The 23,487-nt window shown below is 40.3% G+C and overlaps 1 protein-coding gene across 4 annotated transcripts in view; it reads left to right on the forward strand.

Moving 5' to 3' along the window:
• triqk (triple QxxK/R motif containing) overlaps positions 1-23,487 on the forward strand; it is a 69,319-nt gene that overhangs the window by 25,051 nt on the left and 20,781 nt on the right. For all 4 annotated transcript variants that reach the window (XM_063061398.1, XM_063061402.1, XM_063061386.1 and 1 more), the window contains exon 2: positions 9,735-9,817. In XM_063061398.1, coding sequence (XP_062917468.1) covers positions 9,757-9,817 — 61 coding nt within the window. In that variant the 5' untranslated portion in view covers positions 9,735-9,756. The remainder of the gene's footprint in view (positions 1-9,734; positions 9,818-23,487) is intronic.

The following is a 23,487-nucleotide window of genomic DNA, read 5'->3' on the forward strand; positions in this document are numbered from 1 at the left end:
CGCTGAACACCTACGCTCTGTCCGCCAGAGAAAGCAGAATCTCCCAATGGCCACAAATTTTAATTCCACATCCCATTCCCATTCTGATATGTCTATCCACGGCCTCCTCTACTGTAAAGATGAAGCCACACTCAGGTTGGAGGAACAACACCTTATATTCCGTCTGGGTAGCCTCCAACCTGATGGCATGAACATTGACTTCTCTAACTTCCGCTAGGCCCCACCTCCCCCTCGTACCCCAGCTGTTACTCCTTTTTATGCACACATTCTTTCTCTCACTCTCCTTTTTCTCCCTCTGTCCCTCTGAATATACCTCTTGCCCATCCTCTGGGTCACCCCCCCCGTCTTTCTCCCTAGGCCTCCTGTCCCATGATCCTCTCGTATCCCCTTTTGCCTATCACCTGTCCAGCTCTCGGCTCTATCCCTCCCCCTCCTGTCTTCTCCTATCATTTTGCATCTCCCCCTCCCCCTCCAGCTTTCAAATCCCTTACTCACTCTTCCTTCAGTTAGTCCTGACGAAGGGTCTCGGCCTGAAACGTCGACTGCGCCTCTTCCTATAGATGCTGCTTGGCCTGCTGCGTTCACCAGCAAGATTAAGGGGAGATTTGATGGAGGTATACAAAATTATGAAAGGTATAAATAGGGTTAATGCAGCAGGCTTTTTCCATTGAGGGTGGGTGAAACTACAACTTGAGGTCATGGGTTAAGAGTGAAAGGTAAAATGTTTAAAGAAACATGAGGGAAAGCTTCTTCACTCTTAGAGTGGTGTGAGTGTGGAACAAGTTGCCAGTGCAAGTAGTGGATGCGATTTCAATTTCAATGTTTAACAGAAGTTTGGATAGGTAAATTGATGGGAAGGGTATGGAGGACTCTGGTCCAGGTGTAGCTCATTGGGACTAGGCACTTTAAATGGTTCAGTATTGACTAGATGAGCCAAAGGGCCTGTGTCTGTGCTGCAGTTTTCTGTGACTCCAGTCCTCTGTCTTAATAAGACCACTTCTTTTATCTAAATACCAGTGAGTGTAGGCTTAGTTTATTTAATTGTTCTTCAAAGGCCAAACTTCCTTATCCCTTGTGCACTACCCTACACCCACAGCTCTGCCTTCATCAATATTTATCACTTTCTCAAATATGTCAATCAGGCTTGTGAGGCACGACCTGCCCCTCACAAAACCATGCTGACTATCCCTAATCAAACGCTGCTTCTTCAAGTGCTTGAAATCCTGTCTCTTAAGAATCCTCTCCCGTAGTTTCTCACCACTAATGGAAGTCTCACTGGTCTGTAATTCCCAGGGTTATGCCTTTTACCTTTCTTAAACAGAGGAATAACATTTGCCATCCTCCAATCTTCTGGCACTACTGCTGTTGCTAGTTAGGCCACAAAGATCATCTTTAATGGCATAGTAATTTCTTCCTCCGCTTCCTGTAGCAACTTGGGGTATATCCCGTTCAGCCCTGGAGACTGGCCCATCTTTCTGCTCTTGTTTCTTATGGTCTAAAATTAAAATAAATACTTTTTTTTCAGTTGAGGACTATTTCCATTCAACTACTAGCTTATCTCAAACTTGACAACATACTACTTGCATAGCAAACTTTGCTTGGAGTGGAGCTGAGCTTCACTCCCTCCGTGACACACGAGAGACTGCAGATGCTGGAGGTATAGGATATAAGAGCAGGGATGTGATGTTGAGGCTCTATAACACACTCGTGAGACAACACTTACAGTATTGTGTGTAGTTTTGGGTTCCTTATTTTAGAAAGGATATACTGACTTGGAGAGGGTTCAGAGGAGATTCACAAGAATGATATTCGGAATGAAAAGGTTACCATATGAGGAACGTCTGGCAGCTCTTGGGCTGTATTCCCTGGACTTCTGGAAAATGAGGAGGGATCTCATAGAAATATTCCAAATGTTAAAAGGCCGGGACAGATTAGATATGGCAAAGTTATTTCCCATGGTAGGGGAGTCTAGGACAAGAGGGCACAACTTCAAGATTGAAGGGTGTCCATTTAGAACAGAAATGTGGAGAAATTACATTAGTCAGAGGATGTTAAATCTGTGGATAGGTAGGTTCTTGATTAGCCAGGACTTCAAAGGGTATGGGGAAAAGGCAGGGGAGTGGGGATGACTGGAAGAATTGGATCAGCCCATGATTGAATGGTGGAGCAGAGTCGATGGGCCAAATGGCCTACTTCTGCTCCTATATCTTATGGTCTTATGGTCCTAAATCTTGAACAACAAACATGACATGCTTGAGGACCTCAGCAGGCCGGGCAGCATCCATGGAAGAAAACAAACAGTCATTTGAGTTTGCAAGTTGACCAGTGACTGTAATATGTGACATCCCCAGCCCAACATTAGCTTGGAAGGTTTTCCATCTCCACCTCCTTTGGGGCTGGGCTAATGTACTACTGGAGGGATCTAAATACCATCAGATTTCAGTGAACAGTCAGATACTGAAGCATGATACATGCTCATTGCATCTTGACTATCTGACTGAATTCTGGCATTAAAATGTCACTTGGATAAGGTAGCAGCAAAGCTCACGATGCAGTAATTTTTTCTTAAAATAAATTGGCTTCGCATTAGGAGTAGTTATTGCACCCCTTTGAACTTGTGATCTTATGCTCTGTAACAGGGGTCTATGTGCCAGCATGGACTCATTCTGGCAGAATCAGAATCAAGTTTATTAATACCGTCATCTGTTGTGAAATTTAACTTAGCAGCAGCAGTTCAATGTAGAAAAGAAAAAGTAAATCAATTACAGTATATGTATATTGAATAGATTAAAAATTGTGCAAAAACAGAAATAATATATGTTAAAAAAGTGAAGTAGTGTTCATGGGTTCAATGTCCATTTAGGAATTGGATGGCAGAGGGGAAGAAGCTGTTCCTGAAGCGCTGTGTGTGTGCCTTCAGGCTTCTGTACCTCCTACCTGATGAGCAAAGGGTATGCCCTGGGTGCTGGGGGTCTTTAATAATTGGTCCTACCTTTCTGAGATGATGTCCTGGGTACTTCATTGGCTAGTACCCAAGTTGGAGCCAACTAAATTTATGACCCTCTGTAGCTTCTTTCAGTCCTCTGCAGTAGCAGCTCCATACCAGACAGTGATGCAGCCTGTCAAAATGCTCTCCACAGTACATCTATAGATGTTTTTGAGTGTTTTTGTTGACATACCAAATCTCTTCAAACTCCTAATGAAGCATTGTCGCTGTCTTGCCTTCTTTATAGCTGCATTGATATGTTGGGACCAGGTTAGATCCTCAGAGATTTTGACCCAGGAACTTGAAACTGCTCATTGTCTCCACTTCTGATCTCTCTTTGAGGATTGGTATGTGTTCCTTCGTCTTGCCCTCCCGGAAGTCAACAATCTGCTCTTTTGTCTTACTGGCGTTGAGTGTCAGGTTGTTGCTGTGGCTCCGCTCTACTAGTTGGCATATCTTGCTCCTCTATGTCCTCTCGTCTCCATCTCTGAGATTCTACCAGCAAAGGTTGATTCATCAGCAAATTTGTAGATGGTATTTGAGTTGTGCCTAGTCACACAGTCATGGGCGTAGAGAGAGTAGAGCAGTGGCCTAAGCACACACCCCTGAAGTGCTCCAGTATTGATCGTCAGTGAGGAGGAGATATTATCACCAATCCGCACAGATTGTGGTCTTCCAGTTAGGAAGTCGAGAATCCAATTGCAGAGCGTGGTACAAAGTCTGTAACTTATCAATCAGGATTGTGGGGATGATGGTATAGTCGATGAACTGCATCCTGACATGGGTCTAAGACCATGTGAAGAGCCATTGAGATTGTGTCTGCCATTGACCTATTGTGGCGTAACTCAACCATGTTGTATCTGGACTGGGTAAGCCCTCAGTGCAAAGAATCAGTACTGTCTTTTTGGGTCTTTGTGAATATGTAGTTGCAGTTAATGTGCTTAGTCACAAACGATGACATACGATGGAAGGTGGTCTTTGCCCAAATTGTCACACTTGGTCACTAACAAGCTTGTTTGGAATAGATGAAAATACTGAATAAATTAAAAACTTGCTATAATCTGCTTCTCAATGGACAGTAGCATATAGTCAAAAAGGTATGAATTTTGGAGGCAGAGTTCAGAATGCACTGATGTAACTTTCTAGCGCATGTATTACTCTGATCTGGGAATAAATGTGTAGGCAGGCACAAGCTTTTTAATTTTTATGACTCAAGGTAATGAAACAAATAAACTCAGTTGCCACGTTATGAGACACTTCCTGTACTCAATATTGCTGTCACTGAGTGTATGCATGTGGTCTCCTGCTGCTGTAGCCTGACGACTTCAAGGTTCGACGGGTTCTGCATTCAGAGATACTCTTCTACACACCACTGTTGTTACGCTTGGTGATTTGAGTTCCTGTCATCTTCCTGCCAGCTTGCGCAAGTCTGGCCATTCTCCTCTGACCTCTCTCATTAACAAGGTGTTTTTGCCCACAGAACTGCCATTTACTGGATTTTTTTTTGTTTTATCGCAACATTCTCTGTAAATTCTGGATACTGTTGTGCGTGAAAATGCACAAAAGGCCATACGACACTACCTGTAATTTAATATTTTAACAAACAGATGGTTGATATCTCGTGTTTCTGTTTTGGAATATCATTTTGTTTTCCATTTTCATTCCAACCGTTTGTGTTTTTTCATTGTTTGTGCTAGTGCAAAGATGGGAGATCAGGAATGATGACATACAGACAAAGAAAATGAATGGAGCTGTACCTTGATTTTCGGTTGTAACCATTAAGAGTAGATAAGAAGTCATAGCCTGGTGCTAGCATTCATTGCACCCCCCCCCCCCCCGACCCGGAGCAGTGACAAAACTCATTGTAAGGGCATTGAGGTGATGCGCTGTTGTGCCCATTTGGAAAGGAGCAAAAGCCTTGGGATACACAGGAATATCTGGAAGCTGCAGACTAGCATGTTTTGTACATGGAAGGCTGTGAAACCTTAAAGGACCCATCTCCAAAGTAGCCACAGACCAGTTGCGTTAAAGGTTGCTATAGAAGAGAGGGACAACAAATCATAAATGTTATGTTACTTCTGTTTAAACGTACCGTGGGTTAACAGTAAAGAAACATATTCTGGAAGAATTAGAGAACTTTTATTTACAGTAATAAACAAACACGTCTTAACGCAGCCACGTGCTGGAACATTCTGGCAATCCCGCGCATGCTCAGTGCTCTGTCCAATCGTACTGGCACATTATTGCACATGATATCACCACATCTTCCTTTTCTTAAAAAGAAAAACAATTAACAACGTTAATCAAAACACATCTATATCAGATAACTGAAACTCTGAAGTTGGCTCTTTCTTAAAGCCTTGGCGATTCTTTCTTAACACCGCTCCCTCCTCTGTTTGGACCATGTATGATCTGGCCTGTGTCCACATATTCCTTTTATCTTGTATCCTCCCTTTGTCTTCTTGTCCTTCAGACAAATGTTTCCTTAGATCAGTCAATCCACGTTCCACTTCCATTTGTAATGAAATATGAATCTTCTTCATCTAATTCATTCATTAACTGTGTAATCTCTTTCTTTATGCTGAGACTTCACCATTTCAATAATACTTCTCAATTCTTTCACTTGTGATTTCACTTCTTCCTTATACTGTGCCCACTGTGAGCGTTCTTGCTCTAGACGGTGATGAACCTGAATCTCATGTTCTCTCAGTGTCTCTTTCATCATCGTTTGCATTGAAGCAATCTCCTGCCATTGCTTTTTCATATCACCAATTGCCTCTTGTTTGGTCGTCTCAGACACTGCAGCTACTGCTTTTATATTCTCCGTGTCAGCATTTGCCTCCATGAGCTGGACCTGCAGTCGAGTTACATCACCTTCTGCCGACTGTAATGCAACATTCTGGCGCTTCAGCTCTGTGTTCACCAAATTAAGTCTTTCACAGGAAGGTAAACCCAGAATTGACTGTACATTTTTTGGCACGACCACAAATGAAAGCGTATGCACAATATTTTTGTGTGATACCTTTGCCACGCATGTTCCTATAACTGGAATGTTTGCACCTGAATACCCAGTCACTTTTATATTTGTCTGATGTAACTTTGGTCTAGTCTTTAAAGCACTAAACTCAGATTCTGCAAGAACATTTACTTGTGCTCCAGTATCAAGTTTAAACAGATTATTGTTTTGATTCACTTGCAATGGAATAGTCTAGTCATTCGTACTTTGTTTATTTTCACAAAGCACATCTATTTAAAATTCCTCATGTTCATCTTCAAGCACAGCATTTACTTGTTTCATTTTATTTTCCTTCTTTCTACTTTTACAACAGCATGAAAAACGATTAATCTTACCGCAGCCATTGGAAATTTTGCCATATGCGGGACACTGATTTGGATGATGTTCCTGCGCACAGCGATCAAAAGACTTTTTTCTTTCCAGTGCCGTCTTGCTCTCTGTCGGTTTTGTCGAAGTATTATTATATTTCTTGATGTATTCGCACTTTTTTTTTACAGTGTTTACATTGCAGTTTTCGACAAAAAGCTCTTCAGCCTGCAACGTCACGGTCTTAGAAGCTTTGCAAAGTGCCAGAGCTTTTTCAAAATTTAAATCTTGCTCTCTCAACAGCCTTTCTCTCAGAGCATTATCTCAAATGCCATAAACAAGTCTATCTTTAATGAGAGAGTCCGTGAGCAATCCAAACTCACATGTTCTACTACGCTTTCATAACTCGGTAACTTACCGATCAATTGTTTCAGCGGCTCTCTCACACATGTGAAGAATTTATATCGCTCATACGTCAAATTAAGCTTAGGTATACAAAATACTTCAAATCTGTCCATTATCAACTTTAAATTGAAATTATCTCCATCTTCAGAGACAATTATTATATACCTCTACTGCGTCATTCCGGATTACATGCAGCAAAAGCGCAGCTTTGTTTTTCCGATTTTTATTCATAATCAATCGCTGATAAGTACAGTTCAAACTGTTGCTTGAATATCCTCCAATTCTCAGCTACATTGCCAGTCAGCTGAAGTTTTGGTGGGGGTTGTAATCCTTCCATTTTACCGTTTACAGTTCGAACTTTTTTCTTTTTTTTCTATTATCTTCGACTCTTGATTCTCCTGTATTATTCTTCCAGAACTACTTCTGACAGCATGTTATGTTACTTCTGTTTAAGCATACTGTGGGTTAACAGTAAAGAATCATATTCTGGAAGAATTAGAGAACTTTTATTTACAGTAATAAACAAACACGTCTTAACCCAGGTACGTGCTGGAACTTTCTGGCAATCCTGCACATACTCAGTGCTCTGTCTAATCATGAACTGGCACATCATTGTGCATGATATCACAATAAACACAGGTCCTGCAGATGCTGGAAATCCTGAGGAACACACACAAATTGCTGGAAGAACTTACGATGGGTCTGGGTCTGAAACATCGGCTCCTTGTTCCTCTCCAGAGATGCTGCCTGATCTGCTGAGTTCCTCCAGCATTTTGTGTGTATTACTTTGGAGGTGAGGGAGAGTGTAGTTGTTTGGTGGTGGTGGTGGGGTGACATAACTGTTTATCATCTCCACTGTGGTCCAATACCCTGATAGAGAGCTTGTGTCATGCATATCCTCTTGCTTATGCAAGGTGCAGGATAATCAGTGAGGCAGGGGTCACAGTAATGATGCTCTGAGGTACAGTACATTAAACAATGAGACTGCAGTCGTGAAAGAGCAAGAGAAAATGATTGCACATACAGTATAGTCAACCCATCGGAATATGGGTCCAGCAGACTTTGTATGAAAAACATTTGAAGACAGAATGGACATCCATTTTGTTCATACGTGTGTAAAATCAGACTTGATTGTATCGTTCCTGCCTGGATCTGGCCAGTTCAAGGTTGCATTTTCATCCAGAAGTATCAGTAACCTGATTAACTTCAGATAAAATCGATCTTGGATCACATAGTACTGAAGAAATGTGCTCATAGCTTGTTAAGCAGCCTCATGTGTGGCAGCTTGTCAAATAGTGCAAAGAAAAGGAGTAGTATGGTAGTGAATTTAAACGCAAACAACAGGAATTCTGCAGATGCTGGAAATTCAAGCAACATACATCAAAGTTGCTGGTGAACGAAGGGTCTCGGCCTGAAACGTCGACTGCGCCTCTTCCTATAGATGCTGCCTGGCCTGCTGCGTTCACCAGCAACTTTGATGTATGTAGTATGGTAGTGTTGGTATGTTCATGGACTGTTCATTAAACTGATGACAGAGGGGAGGAAGCTGGTATTGAAGTGAGGGTCTTAAGGCTCCTCTACTTCCTCCTTGATTGTGGTAAGGAGAAGAGGGCATGTCCCCAGTGGTGAGTATCTTAGTGATAGTGCCTTCTTGATGAACCACCTTCTAAAGATTTCTTTCATGGCAGAGAGGTTTTTGCCCTCTGCAGCCTTTCGCAAACCTGTGCATTGGAGTGTCCATACCAGGCTGTGATGCAATCGGTCAGATTTCTCTCAATCATACGTCTCGAAGTATGTAAATGTCTTTGATAATATACCAAATGTCCTCAAATTCCTAATGAAGTGGATGTGCTGATGTGCCGCCTTCATGACTGTATCAATGTGTCAGGCCCAGGAAAATTTCTCTGAGATATTGATGCCCTCTCTATCACTGACTATTCAATGAGGACTGCTGATTGTCTCCCAGTGTTTGGTTCATGAAGTCCATGGTCAATTCCTTGGTCTCGCTGATGTTGAGTTTGAGGTTCACTCTTGTAAACTTCCTCTTCTCTATCTGAGATTCTGCCAACAATAATGGTGTCATCAGTGAACTTGTAGATGATATTTGAGCAGTGCTTAGCCAGCAGCCACGAGTGTAGAGCCTGTGTATCCTTGAGGTGTGCCTGAGTTTGATTATCAGCGAGGAGACGATGCTACTGCTGATCTGCGTTGTTTCTGTTCTCTGTATTGGATTTGAGTTGAGCAGTGTTACAAACCTGTGAGTGAGGAACTTGTGTGGTGATGAGAGCGAGTCATACCTCAGATAATTTGTGCCATACTCAGCAAAATCTCGATCCAAAGTAGCTTTTATGTCACTAAAGTTCTAGGTAATAACCAACACCAGTAATTTATGACATTCATTGGCATTCTCATCAATAAATTCCCCTATCCTCAATTTTTTAAATCATCAATGGACAGAATCATTACTGGTCTAGCTTCATAAAGTGGCTGCAAGAGCATAGCAGGGATCATGTATTCCATGATGAGCAACTCATCTTTAGAATACCTTCCCCAATCAGCTCACTAAAGTCTGCATATTGCCAAAGTTTATAAGGAGGATAATGGAATTTTATTTTTCAGCATCTAGAAAAATGGGAACAACAAGTCTCATACTTGTTCAACGTCATCTCAACTCACTAAGAAATATATCATAGTTCAACATGATTGGACCAAATTCTGAAACACCCCACCCAACCATATTGTTGGAGTATCTTCAAGAAGTGTCTCACCATCTCCTCCTTAAGAGCTGTTCGGTATAGATAGTAACTTTTGGCCTTGGCAGTGACATTCATGTCCCATAATTCAATGTGTAAAATACTGGATGGCAGCCTAGATTACAAATGGAAATAATCTAGAGAAATGAGAATCTTCCACCTCATTAATGTTGTCAAGAAGCAACAAGTTAAATGTACTAATTTTTCAAATATTTTAATTGTTTCTTTAGAAAGAAACCTTTGATTGAAATACTTTTTAAATTTATAGATGGTCTGCTGCAATACCAATAATGGGAAGGAAGGACGCTAGCACCTCTAAAATTCCAATTGATCACTACCGGAAACAAATTGGTAGGTACAGATATATTGGTGCTTTCATAAAGCTTCCTCTTCTTTGATTATTTCTGCTGTGTCAAGGAATAAAAGTTGCTGTTGTAATATGAATGGATGGGTGGAGTACACATCCACCATAAGTGGGACTTCCGAGTGGCCAAATATTTTAACTCTGATTTCCATTCTGGTTCCAACATGTCGGTCCATGGCCTCCTCTTGTGCTAAGATGAGGCCGCCCTTGGGATAGAGGAGCACCACTTTGTATAACGTCTGGATATCCTCCAATCTGATGGCATGTATATCGGTTTCTCCTTTCAGTAAACAAATTTCCAGCCCACCCCCCTTTCTCTATTCCCCACTCTGATCTTTTACCTCTTCTCATCTGCCTATCACTTCCCCCTGGGCTTCCTCCTCCTTCCCTTTCTCTTATAGTCCTTTCTCCTCTCCTATCAGATTCCTTCTTCTCCAGCCCTTGACCTTTCCCACCCTCCTGGCTTTACCTATCACCTTCCAGCTAGCCTCCTTCCCCACCCACTCATCTTTTTAGTCTGGCATCTTTCCCCTTTGTTTTCAGCCATGAAAAAGGGTCTTGGCCTGAAAAATCAACTGTTAATTAATTTCCATAGATGCGGCCTTACCTGCTGAGTTCCTCCAGCATTTTGTGTGTGATGCTTTGGATTTCCAGCATCTGCAGAATATCTTGTGTCCACATATTCCATATTGGTCACGACATAATCTGAACCAGCTCAGAGAACAATCTAATCCCTCACTAATTTTCCCTTTAACCTACTTTTCACACCTCAGATGGTTCAATTTAATTTCAGAGAAAGTATTCAGTTTACAATCTGAAATTCTTACTCTTCGCAGACATCCACAAAAGAAGAAACCCCATAGAATGAATAATAGGAACTTCAAAACCCCGAAGCCCTCCTCCCTCTCCCACCGCACAAGCAACAACAGAAGCATCAATACCCCCCCAACCTTGCGCCAGAAGAAACACTGATACCCCCACCCCCCCTCCACACAAGAGACCTTGATCTAGAGTTCATCAAAAACTGCAGTCCTTAACCCATCACTTCAGTATCTCAGACAGGCTCTCCCCCATCGAGGGAGAAAGTGGTCATTCTCCTGCAGCAGCGAAAGCAAAGACTTGCTGTTCCAATGTTACAATCTTCCACATCACCTCTCCAAGCAACCTCACCCCCCCCACCCACCCCCAACCCGAAGACCAACAGGCTGTCACTCGCCATCGAGAGAGAGAGGGAGGAATCGCTCAAGTACAGAGGCCTTCTTCTGACAGCAGCATGTACCGCCTGCTGTCTTGATGTTTCAGTCCCCCATGACGCTTCAGTCAGTGAAAGCAGCGAGGAGCTGGGTTGCCTATGGATGCGCTCCCTGACGGCACACGTCTGCCAAGCCGTTCCTGGAGATAGTGAAGCGCCAGGCCACACAGCCAGTGTGAAGACCCACCACTTCCAAATAACCATAGTTTGAGCTGTAGATCACAGACTCTTGACAGAACCCTGACATCTTGAAAAGAAAAGAAAGACATAAGAGAAGAAGAAGCTGTTCTGTGGTTGAACTGGAAGAAGTCACCTTGTGCTGCAAAAACCACCAGTGCCATCTTTCTTAGCTCCCTCTTACAGTTTCCACCAACCCTCCTCACCCACCAACTCTCTTCACCCAGATTTGACCAGGGGCACATTAGAATAGTCAATTCACTTACTAAAGCCTGTGGAAGAAGCCCAAAGCAGCCTGAGGAAACCCATGCACCTACAGGAGGAACATGTAAACTCCACGCAGACACTACCAGAAGTCAGGATTGAGCCCAGGTAACTGTTGCTGTTGGACAGTCACTCTACTAACTGCCTCTTATTTGGGTGCTGTGCTTTCTCAAAGCAATATGTGTGCTGCGATACTTCAGGTTGAATGCATTTTCTAAAGTATATTCATCCTCAGTTCTTGAATTATTAAATATAATATTGCTAAAAAAAATAGTCTGGTCTATCCCGGTTTTGTGCATTTAAACAGTATTCCTTGCCTCTACTTCACAAACTTTAATTTCCCACTAACCATTTTTTTTTCTCTGCATAGGAAGAAAAGTAATTTTAAATTGAAATTTTTTTCCTGTCAGATCAGGTATTGTACTTCAATATCTAAGAGCAAAAGCATTAAAAGCATTCAAAGTACTTACACAGCCACAAATACAAATGGCTGATATTAGCCAGCCTCAGTTGTCCTCAGCTTATGATGTATACCAGACAGGGATTTTGGCTCAATAGCTCCTTCTCCAAAGAATACAAATTCCAATTTAGTCTCACCAAAGCTGCGGCAATTAGATTTACTTACCTCTGCAATTTAATAATTGTTTTTATTTGCAAAAATGGCACAAGTATAAATATAAACACAGAAGCATGATTGGCCATTCAATCTTGTCCTCGCCTCACACATCCCTAATTTTCTCTATTCCACCTCTGCAGGTGGTGACTCGAACCATTATATGGTTTCATTAACATTGGCAGCTTTCTGGTACTGATCCAAGTATATGCGAGTTAGACAGCAAGTGCCAACAAGCAATTCTGTAGAACGCATCATATCAGAGACTGATCCTCTGCTTGTTCAACATCCAAATATGCACGATGCAGCAGGTGTCACAGAGCAGTAGTCTGAAATTAGAAACCTGGATGGTATTCCCAGAGGCAAGGGAGTCAGAAACTAATTACGCCACACCATTGCTGCCCTGATTTTATGAGATAATTTGAAACAGTATTATTTAATATCAGCTGTATGAGTAAAATTGAAGAATCAGCTATTCAGAAGGCTAGTTTGTTCATTGAATGAGAACTAGAATTTGCTATCAGGTTAGCTGGTTCTCAATTGTTATACTGCTTGATTTTAGTAATTTTGTTGTTATGATTTTGTTAGTTAAAGTGAGGTTAGACAAGTGCAGCTTGTGCTACATTCCTGTTGATAAACATCTGGATTTTGATAAAATGGTTATCTGGTAGGAATCTCCTGCTATGTATGCAGCTAACGGGGATAGAATAAAATGCAATTTCCTTCTCTCAGTTCTTGTTTCTCTGTCACATCTGTCTTCAGGATGAGGCTTTCCATTCCAGAGCATTGAAGATATCTTCTTTTCCAAAGAACAAAGCTTTTCTCCACTACCATCTACATTTCTCGCATGTCTACCTCACCCCATCCTCCTGGCACCATAGCATTCCCCTTTTGCTTACCTACCACCCCACCAGCCACTGTGTTCAGTACGTTCCCGTTCCCCTTCCCATTCCCATTCAAATATGTCTGTCTATGGCCTCTTCTACTACCATGATGAGGCCACCTCGTATTTCATCTGGGTACCTCCAACCTGATGACATAAACATTGATTTCCCCTTCTGGTTTCAAAAAAAAAGAATCCCACCTTCTTCCCTTTTCTTCTATTCCCCACTCTGGCCTCTTACCTCTTCTCACTTGCCTATCACCTCTTCCAATGCTCCTGCTCTTTCCCTTTCTCCTACTGTCCAGTGTCCTCTGCTATCTTGATTCCTTTCTCTCCAGCCCTCTACCTTACCCACCTGGTTTTACCTATCACTTTTTAGCAATATTCCTTCTCCTCCTCCCCCCACTTTTTCTATTCTGGTGTCTTTCCCTTTACTGTCATGTCAAGAAGAAAGATCTTGGCCCAGTATGTCGACTGTTTATTTTTTTTCTATAGATGTTTTCTGACCTGCTGAGTTCTTCCAGCATTTTGTGTGTGTTGGTTGCATCACTGTCTGGTATGGAGGGGGCACTGCACAGGATCAGAAAAAAGCTGCAGAAAGTTGTAAGCCATGCCAAGAAAGAAAATGTTAACGCTATGATGTAATTCATCTGGGAGCCAATATAGCTCAGCAAAATGAAGAATGATTTTCAAGTGGGTAGTTGTTGTGTCAAAACAAGGACAACAAACTTGTGAACTTCTTTGGTTTTATAAAGTGTAGACTAAAGAGGCCAGTATAGAGTAGAATAAAGATATTATGTGGCTGATCAAGTCAAGAAATAACAAAGGTACAGGTGAGTATTTCAGCAACAGATGAGCTGAGGCAGCAGTGAAACTCTCTTGAAATATTAAGTAGAAGTAGGCAGAATCAGTTTTGACATGTTCAAAACTCAACTTGGAGTGGTGTGAGTGAAATCAAGATGGAAACAGTTGGGTTGAGTTTGAGATGTTGTTGGGAGGGGGTTGGAATTAGTGAACAGGGTACTCAGTAATCAACAAACCATGCAATCACAATTGTTTAAGGGCATTTTGTTTTCCGTGCATAAATTTAAAGAAACGTTCACCATATTCTCATTGACTGAGAACAGTTTCATGAAATCACAATAGGGAACAAAAACAGTTACAGCTTTTTCAAGACCCAACTCTTCTGCTTCACTTGTTAAGCTAACACTGCCATAGAATTGACAATGTTTTTAATGGCAAGCTGCAACGAATTCAGCTTAAACTATGAAACTGTGAATACTATTTTATATTGTTTAATATGCAAATTCAGTATTTTTATCCTCAGGTTTTAAGCAGAGATTATGACCTTGTATTTTTCCACTTGGGTTGTTGCATTTTGCTGAAATATTGTTTAATCTCCTGAAAAGACATGTAATATCTCAGAAGTAAATTCACTCTAAGAGAGAGGGTATACTGAGTAAGTTCAGTTACTATTATTTGAATACATTATATTTGAAGTTATTTATATACAATAGTCATAAATTAAACTGAAATTTTACTTTATTCTTTAGGAAAGTAATTTGCAGATTTGTTTAGAAATTGTAAGGGTGGCTTTAGCCACTTGGGTTTTCATTAAAGGTTGTATTATGGGAAAAGAAAAAAACATTTTTAATTGAAATGGATCATTGAGAATTTTGTTTCTTAAACTTACAGAAAGGAAAAAGGCTAGAAATCAGTTGCTGCAGCACATATTTTTTTAACCAATGGTGATATCATCCTTGCATAACACTGATGGATCTCTGTGTGATAGATATGCAGTGTATGCAATGCACATTGTAGGCCATGGACTTGGATGGACATTTGGAAAGCTGGCTTAGGCCTTGTACTGGTGTTTTTTTTATTATGTTTGTTGTGGAGCTATCGGAGAGGGTTCGGAATATTGGACTAAGAATAAGAGGTGAGGGTTTGAAGGCAAGTGCTTCTATGTACATCAAAAGAGGAATTCTGCAAAGAGGGCCCAATTTCCAGTTGTGTCTCGGATAGGCTGTGCGATCTGCAGCTGTGGCAACACTTGCAGCCTGGCCCCAGCACATCCACAGACTGATGGTTGTTGACATAAACAGCACATTTCCTACCGTATGTTTTGATGACCGGTACTGTTCTAAGGTCTAGAGCTAGGGTCCCTAAAGCCTTTGTACAGTACTGTAGTAATTTTGTGTATTGCTGCTGCAAAAAAAAAACAAATTTCATGTCACTTGTGAGTGCTAATAAACCTGATTTTGATGTGGGTCTCTGATGTGGACTGAGACTGGGAAGGGGGCAGAGAGAGGGAATCATGGTTGGTAAAAAGGGAAGCACCAGAGAGACATTCTGTAATGATCAATAAAGCAATTGTTTGGAATCAAATTACCGTGACTGGTGTCTCAGGGCCTGGTGTGTCTGCAACCACCCTTCATAAAAGCTTAAGTAAAAAAAAGTGCTTGTATCTTTGGCCTACACCATGGTTGAGTAGGTGGTCAAAGTCTTGCTCTATAACCTTGTGAAACCAGTAAGATTTTTGAATACCAACACACACTTACAAAAATTTAAATCTCATTTGAACATTTAGTTTTCACTTTTGAATCACTGCTTACTGGATTATCTGCTTGAATTTAGAGAAAATGAAGATATTTTTCTTCATGATGTAAGTGGTTTGTTGCCAGATGTCATCTCAGCTTAATTGCCTTGCACAGATTGACACACTGTTTTGGATTATGAATTGCTTTTATGAACCCTAAATTCAAGGAATTTTCACTGCTTGCTCCAATTTCATTTACTCAGTATGGGAATAATATTATATTTGACCCACTTCAAATATTTCTACTTGGTAGATGGACTTGGATGTTCAGAGGCAGCAGAAAAGTTGCTGTGACTGGCTGTGCTTTCAATCTGAAATGGCCCACTAATTCCAGAGTAACAGGTAGCAAGATTGGGGGGACTGGGAAAGAGAAGAGATATTTCTTTGCATTGTTGAATATTCAACTAATCCAATGTCTTTAGATTAATTGAATCTGATAGAATAGAGAGAGGGAGAGGGTAAAAGAAACTGCTGGGTTCTGGGAAATATCTGCTGTGGGAGCTGTTGGACCACATTGAAGTTTCTGTTAAAAGAGGAGATCCTGTATTTAAATTTTAAAATAAGAAACTTTGATGTCAGATTGAAGATGCACATATTTTGACTCGTGTAATGACTTTAAGTTGTTCTGTTCTAAAGTGTATTTCCATAATGTGAATTGGTTATAACATGATTGATGGATTAGGAAATATTACTGGTATTACGTAGGCCTTATTAGTTGTATCGCAATCTGTTTATATCTGTGCTGTGAAAGGAACTACAGATCATTCTGCTGATAATGGGACTTCGTATAATACAAGGTTTCTTATGAATGCAACTATTGAGTTACAGCAGAATTACTTGTATTTGGGAAATAACTCATTGCAAACAGATTTACATTAACAGCCATTCCAATCTGTTGCTAGTACTCTTCCGAAGTAGCTTCTCTTTCTGTGAGGTGGTTGTTGGCTATTAGAAGAGCCAACACATCTTACCTGCTTATCATCTCCCTCTACTGCTCCTCCCCCTCCCGTTTCTTCTGTCCTCTCCTATTAGATTCCCCTTTCTCCAGCCCTTTATCTCTTTCACCAATCAACTTCCCAGCTCTTCACTTCAAACCCTCCCCCTCTCCCAGTTTCACCAATCACCTTCCAACTTGTACTTCTTCCTCCCCTCCACCCACCTTCTTATTCTGACTTTTCCCCTTCCTTTTCAGTCCTGATGAAGGGTCTTGGCCTGAAATGTTGGCTGTTTACTCTTTTCTAGTCCTGATGAGTGGTCTCAGCCCAAAACGTTGACTGTACTCTTTTCCATAGATGCTGCCTGGCCTGCTGAGTTCCTCCTGCATTTTGTGTGTGTTACTGTTAGAAGAGCCTTTGCTCGGGCTTAGTAGAGAGAGTCGATCTGTTCTGCTCAATCCATTTGCAACTGGCTGTCTATTATTACATTCAATTTCCACCCAGTACCCTGCCGGAAAGGTGTTTGGCCATGACCTATTATATAAAAACCCCTACTTCAATGCGTCACAGTTATGGAGCACGCCGCAAATTGTGAGTTAACTTGTGTGAAATGTAATCTTGGCTGTTAGCGAAAATATTAACCCTCTGGTCACATGCTTACATAGCTGCAATGTCCTTTTGTCCTTTGCCAAAATGTCACACTTTCAGTCAGCATATTGGTGCAATTGTCTTTGCAGACAAGGCAAATGAGAAGAAATTACAAGCCATCTTATTCCTATTTTAAAAATATAAATTAAATGTTACAACTTATTCCCAAATGTAATGACTTTTTGGTTCTCATAGAATTCATCAATTTATCAATGACTTGCTGAATTCTATTTGCATATTCTATTTGATGATGACAGCAGTACAAAATTCAATAAATTATGCTTGCTTTGTATTAGATCAATTAAAGCTTTTTGTACTCAATTCTTTTACACCAATCGATCATAAAAGTTTTATGTGCCACTCTATTTAATGATTAATGATAATGATGCAGAATAGGGTACCTGATAATGGTTTGGATATGTGGAAGTTAGAATTTCTTGCACAGATTCACCTGATTGCTGCCATGCTTCAAACATTGGCACATGGCAATAATAAAGCTGGCTTTTACCTCTTTATATTTAGGTGGGTGATCCAATCAAAATGTTACATATCAGTCTTAATGTAATTTGCCTGAAGAGATGAATGCCTTTTGCTTGTTCCTTTTGTGTGTGTGTATTCATGGGAGAGGAATAACAATTGGCACTCAGTTACAAGTCAGTAATTCAGTTCATTGAGTGGAATGAGTGTTGTGATGCAACAATTTTCAGATGTAAACCTCAACTTGGAGAAGCATGTGGAAAGCTCCAGGTACTTCGGGTCTTTCCATGGGAAGCACTTGGCGACCAAGCATGAGCAGCAGAAAAATAGAGAGAGTAAATCATCTTGATCACAAGGGGCTGCATAAAAAGAAAATGAGGAAATACTAAGTTATGCATACACAAAATGCTGGAGAAACTCAGCAAGTCAGGCAGCACCGATGGAAATTAACGGTCGACCCTTATTTGGGACCCTTCTTTGGGACTCTTCTTCAGGACTAGCATGGTTACTTGCATTTTGTGTGTGAAATTTTGTATGTTCTAATTTGTGAAATAATTTGAGATTCTTGTGTAAATATGTTATGGTTCGGAAAAGAAAGCTCTCTGTATGGAGCTTTATTCAACTGAATTGATGTAAGATCCTGGTGGAAAGACAAGAGACTGCAGATCCTGGAATCTGGAGTAATTGGAAATTGCTGGAAGAACTTGTGGTTTGAACAGATCTGTGGAGGCAAAGGAATTGCTGATGTTTCAGGTCCAGACCCTGAGTCACTGTCTAATGGTTACCGCAGGAACACTAGAAACATTGAGCGAGCTGAATTCCAGACTTGATTTATTGATCTCGGTTTGGTATTTGATTTTGTTTTGATAAATTTCAGGTTTTATTGTATTTGTGTGTTCTTTTCACAGCCTACCTCTTTCTCTACTGAAGGTATTGGCTCATAATTGGACATTTTTTTGTATCTCATCCAGATAACCAGATTTGTATTGTGAGTCTTGTGCATGTGAATGCATGCAGTTCAAATACAGGCAACACCACAGCTGACTTTGATTCTTCTGTCTACTACCTTGCATGTGGATAATCATTAGCAGCCCGCCAATTATCTGGCACCACTCCCTCCTAAGTTGTGTTTCTTCTACCACTGCCACGAGTAAAGAACAGGTAAAATGAATGAAGTCTGCTTTCTCTTGATGTTGTTCACTGAGCCTTCTGAGGAACGGGAAATTAAAATTACAATATCTCATTGCAAAGATCAAAAGATTGTTCATATTCAGTTATCAATTTGCCTGCCATATGATTTATTCTAGAATATATTTGTAGGATTAAAGCTGTGTTTTTTTTATCCACACATAGGCAATTAAGTATTTGCAGTTAAAAATTAAAACAAAGGTAGAACTAAACACAGCTGGGAGTCCATTTGCAGGTGAAAGGATACTCCTTTGATGCTGTACCAGCTGTGTGTTTGTTAAGTGAACAGTTTACCGAGCTTCTATCCAACTGTCCACCTATAGTATAATGTAGACAGAAACGGGTTCAGTGGTATTCAGGAAAAGCATTGCATTAATTTTTCATGCACAAAATGCATATGAGGTATCGCACTGATGCAGGATGGTAATGAAGTCAGGATGTTAAAATCTGCAGGGAATAAATCTCCGAGCCACTGAGATATAAGAGTTCATCAAATAATTTAGAGACATTCATATGTTAATGAACCTGGTCAAAACTGCATGTTTAGAATTTTTCATGTTTGCATTTTGCATTTTTTTTATCTGTTTCGGATTTAACCTATATTACTTTCAGTCTCCATACAGAATAGCATGAGGAAATTAGTATTAAGTGCCAGAGAGCAGACAAATGACAGCTTCAATTGTATTTCTCTTCTTAATCTTTATTCTACTGAAATTATCATTATTTCATATATGCTTTGTACCAGGAGTAAATAAACACCAATTTCAGTATGTTTTGTTCAGGTTTGGAAAGATTGTTATTGCTATAGCCTGACAATGAGGTGCTTTAGAAATGGTTACATTCTCCACTGCTAATAAATCCTACAAATGGATAATAATGTATGTTATAGCATTGTAAAAATGCTTGGGGGAACCAGCAAATGAATAACTAATAAATCTCTTCTATATTGCCTACAGCCCATGAAGAAAAATTTAAAAAAACAACCGGATTCGTTATCATTAAGCAAACAGTTAACGTTACTTTTCTGTATGCACATGGGGGAGGCATTTGCGAGCTTGCCAGTAATTACTGTGTCATGTGTAAATTCCAGGGCACTTCGGATGTGCTGGGTGACCGTGTAAGCAGAAGTTATTTCCTGCTGCTCAGTTCTCTAAATTTGACCGAAACCTCTGCAAGGCATAAGAGGGAATGAAAACCTAGTATGTTCTTTTTCGGAGGTGGTCATTCCACGATTACTGTGAACTCAGCACAAACAACAAGGGAGTATGTGGCAGAGCAAGAAGAGACTAGCAGTGTGGGATTCTCCTGGGTGTGTGACACTCTCAGACAGTGTTTATATTGAAGGAGATGTTACCTTGAAGGAATCCACTTTAGAACATGTTGCCATGAGGCAGAGGACAGCATGAAGTATTGGAACATAACAAAATGTGATATTGTAGTGATACTGGGAGATTCATTGATCAGGATGGCAAGTACCATACTCAAAAAAGAGTTCAAGCTTCCATTTGTCTGTTTATTTTCTGGAGTATTGCATTGTTGCTTATTCATTCTGCAGATGCCTGAAATTATGGTCTTTGTAGAAATGAATAACTCTGGGAGCAAAAGGCTGAGCTTCTTCAATTAGAACTATGGAAATTAAGAAGGAAAGTATAAAGCAATATCTAAAATTAGTGCTCTCTGGATTATTTCAAATATCAGGTATTAATAAGTGTTGTAATATGAAACAGATTTAGGACATGGGACAGGAAGGAGGTATTTTGATTCCTCAAATCTCTAGAGCACCAGCTCTCAGGTGCTGAGGGGAAAGAGATTTATATTTGCTGACAAATTACAAAAAGATGCAGGAATCACATAGTTCAATTATTACTATGCCAACTAGGAAAGTAAAATTAAAGGAAGAGAAGGGATACAAATTCTTGTGATGTATTCAAATTTGCTGCTACTCACCAATGGTGAATACTGCAAGCATTAAAAATACTTCATTGAATGTAAATTCTTTCACATGTCCTGAAGTTTTAAAATTGTGGAAGCACAAGCTAAGGATCTTCTTCACTTCTCAGTATCTTACTGCTTCATGAAGATCTCTTCACACCTGCACATTCAGTCCTGCCAACTCCATCGTCACTTCAAGACTGCTGGACTTCAACACCTAGCTTCTTCTGAAAGTCCATCTCAGTGGTCACAAACTCTTCATTAATATTCTAATAGTTCTGATCCTGGAAAGACCTCGAGCATCATCGTGACACATGGATTTCTTCCCTGGTCAAAGTAAATTTATTATCAAAGTACATATATTTCACCTTATACTATGCTGAGGTTGGTTCATTTCTTGTGAGCGTTCACAGTAAGTACAAGGTGACACCATAGAATCAGTGAGAAACTGTACACACAGACAGACAAAGAATCCGAATCAGATTTAATACCACTGGCATATGTGAAATTTGTTAACTTTGCAACGGTGGTATGATGCAATACATGATTATACAGAGAAAAATAAAATTGAATTACACTAAATGTGTGTGTATAATATGTATATTAAAATTAAGTAGTACAAAAACAATAGGAAATTTAAAAAAAAGTAGTGAGGTAGTGTTCATGGGTACAATGTCCATTCAGAAATTGTATGACAGAGGGGAAGAAGCTGTTCCTGAATCACTGACGTGTGCCTTCAGGCTTCTGTACCTCCTTCCTGATGGTAGCAGTGAGAAGAAGGCATGTCCTGGGCGGTGGAGGTCTGTAATGATGGACGCTGCCTTTCTGAGGCACCATGCCTTGAAGATGACCTGGATATTATGGAGGCTAGTGCCCCTGATGGAGCTGGCTAATTTCACAACTCTCTGAAGCTTACTTTGATCCTGTGCAGTAGCAACCCCACCCCCCCCCCATCCTCGCTTTACCCAACGATCATGCAACCAGTTAGGATGCTCTCCATGGTACTTTCGTAGAATTTCACGAGTGTTTTTGGTGACATATCAAATCTCCCCAACTCTTAATGAAGTATAGCTGCTGTGCAAAAGGGAACAAGTTATATAAATACTGTACAAAAATAATAATAAATATTAAGAGCATGAGTTACAGAGTTCTTGAAAGCAAGTCCATAGGTTGTGGAATTGGTTCAGTGTTGAGCTGAGTGAAGTTCAGGAGTCTGATGGTTGAGGGGTAATAACTGTTCCTTATCCTGCTGGTGTGGGACCTAAGACTTCTGTACCTCCTTCGTGATGGAAGAAGCGAGAAGAGGGCATGGCATGGATGGTGGGGTCCTTGATGATAGACAGATGCTGCTTTCCTGCAGCAGTGCTCCTTGTTGATGGTGAGGGCTTTACTTGTGATGGACTGGGCTGCATCCAATACCTTTTGTAGGCTTCTCCATTCAAGGGCATTGGTGTTTCTACACCAAGCCATGTTGCAACCAGTCAGTATGCCATGCATCTACAGATGTTGGTCAAAGTTTTAGATGGCATGCTGAATCTTTGCAAACTTCTAAGAAAGTAGAGGTGCTGCTGTGCCTCCTGTGAGAGGTTGTTGTTGCTCCTTGGCTCCATGCAGCAATCCCATCAACTGTATATTTACACATATATATCTCCTTTCTACTCCTGCAACTTTGGCTTATATCACAGACTGCTCCCGGATGACTTTGAAACATTATTCCAGTAAAGTAGATCACCATTTTTCCTTCCAAAATTTCTACTTGCCGTCTTTGCTGAGCACTTGCTCTAAGCCCCTGTTCTTCAGTAACTTCAGTCTTCATGAATTTTCCAATGGAAGATCTTGCAGTAATACGTTAAAATTTAAAAGTGTGCTGTTCCTCTAAATATAACATTTAATTTCTTTTACACTTATTTATAATTTTACTGTTTTAGTTTTTTTCTACTTCTCAGCTTATTGTTCTTGCCTACCAACAGTATAATAATCTGTAAATTTATGCTAAGTAATTTGCAAAGTTAATCAATTTGTCAGAGTTGAGAGTAATACAGAAATTTATGTCACCAAGAAATTTCTTGTAGCTGATTGGATAGCATGCATTATTCATTGGGATTCACTCATATTTGATTTTTTTTTAGAACACAGTTTCAGCTATGGTAACTAATCGTATGACTCAGAAATTAGCAACTGTTTTTCCTCGACATTTTTTCCAGATAAAATATCTAAGGCCGAAAAATAAGATTTTATGTGTTGTAACGTCAGCTGTTTGGCAATATAAAATTAAATGTTATGTCTTAATAGCTTCATTAAGATTTCAAATTCAAAGGAATGTTTATTTTTAAAGCCCACTCTGAGACTTTTTCCTTTCCAAAGAGTTGCTAAAAATAAATAACCATTTTGTACTTGGGCTGTTTACAGGGTGTCAGTGGATGGATCAGTTAGGGTCCCTCAACTGAATCTCTTTTGCCCATTCTTTAATCATAAAGGCATTGCTGGTTATGCCATGGAAGTAAGCCCATCATGTTTTATTGGCTCCAGATCAGAACTAATTCATCTGCTTTGCTTTTTATCCATAGTCCTGTGACTCGCTCTGAATTAAATATTTATTCACTTTTCACTCAGCTGATGCACTTATTTCTTCCATAACTGCTCTATGATGAAGCTTTCCACACTCAAACAGCCTTCTCTGGTTAGTCTA

Source organism: Mobula hypostoma, chromosome 1 (assembly GCF_963921235.1).
Source record: "Mobula hypostoma chromosome 1, sMobHyp1.1, whole genome shotgun sequence".
NCBI classification, from domain to species: Eukaryota; Metazoa; Chordata; class Chondrichthyes; order Myliobatiformes; family Myliobatidae; genus Mobula; species Mobula hypostoma.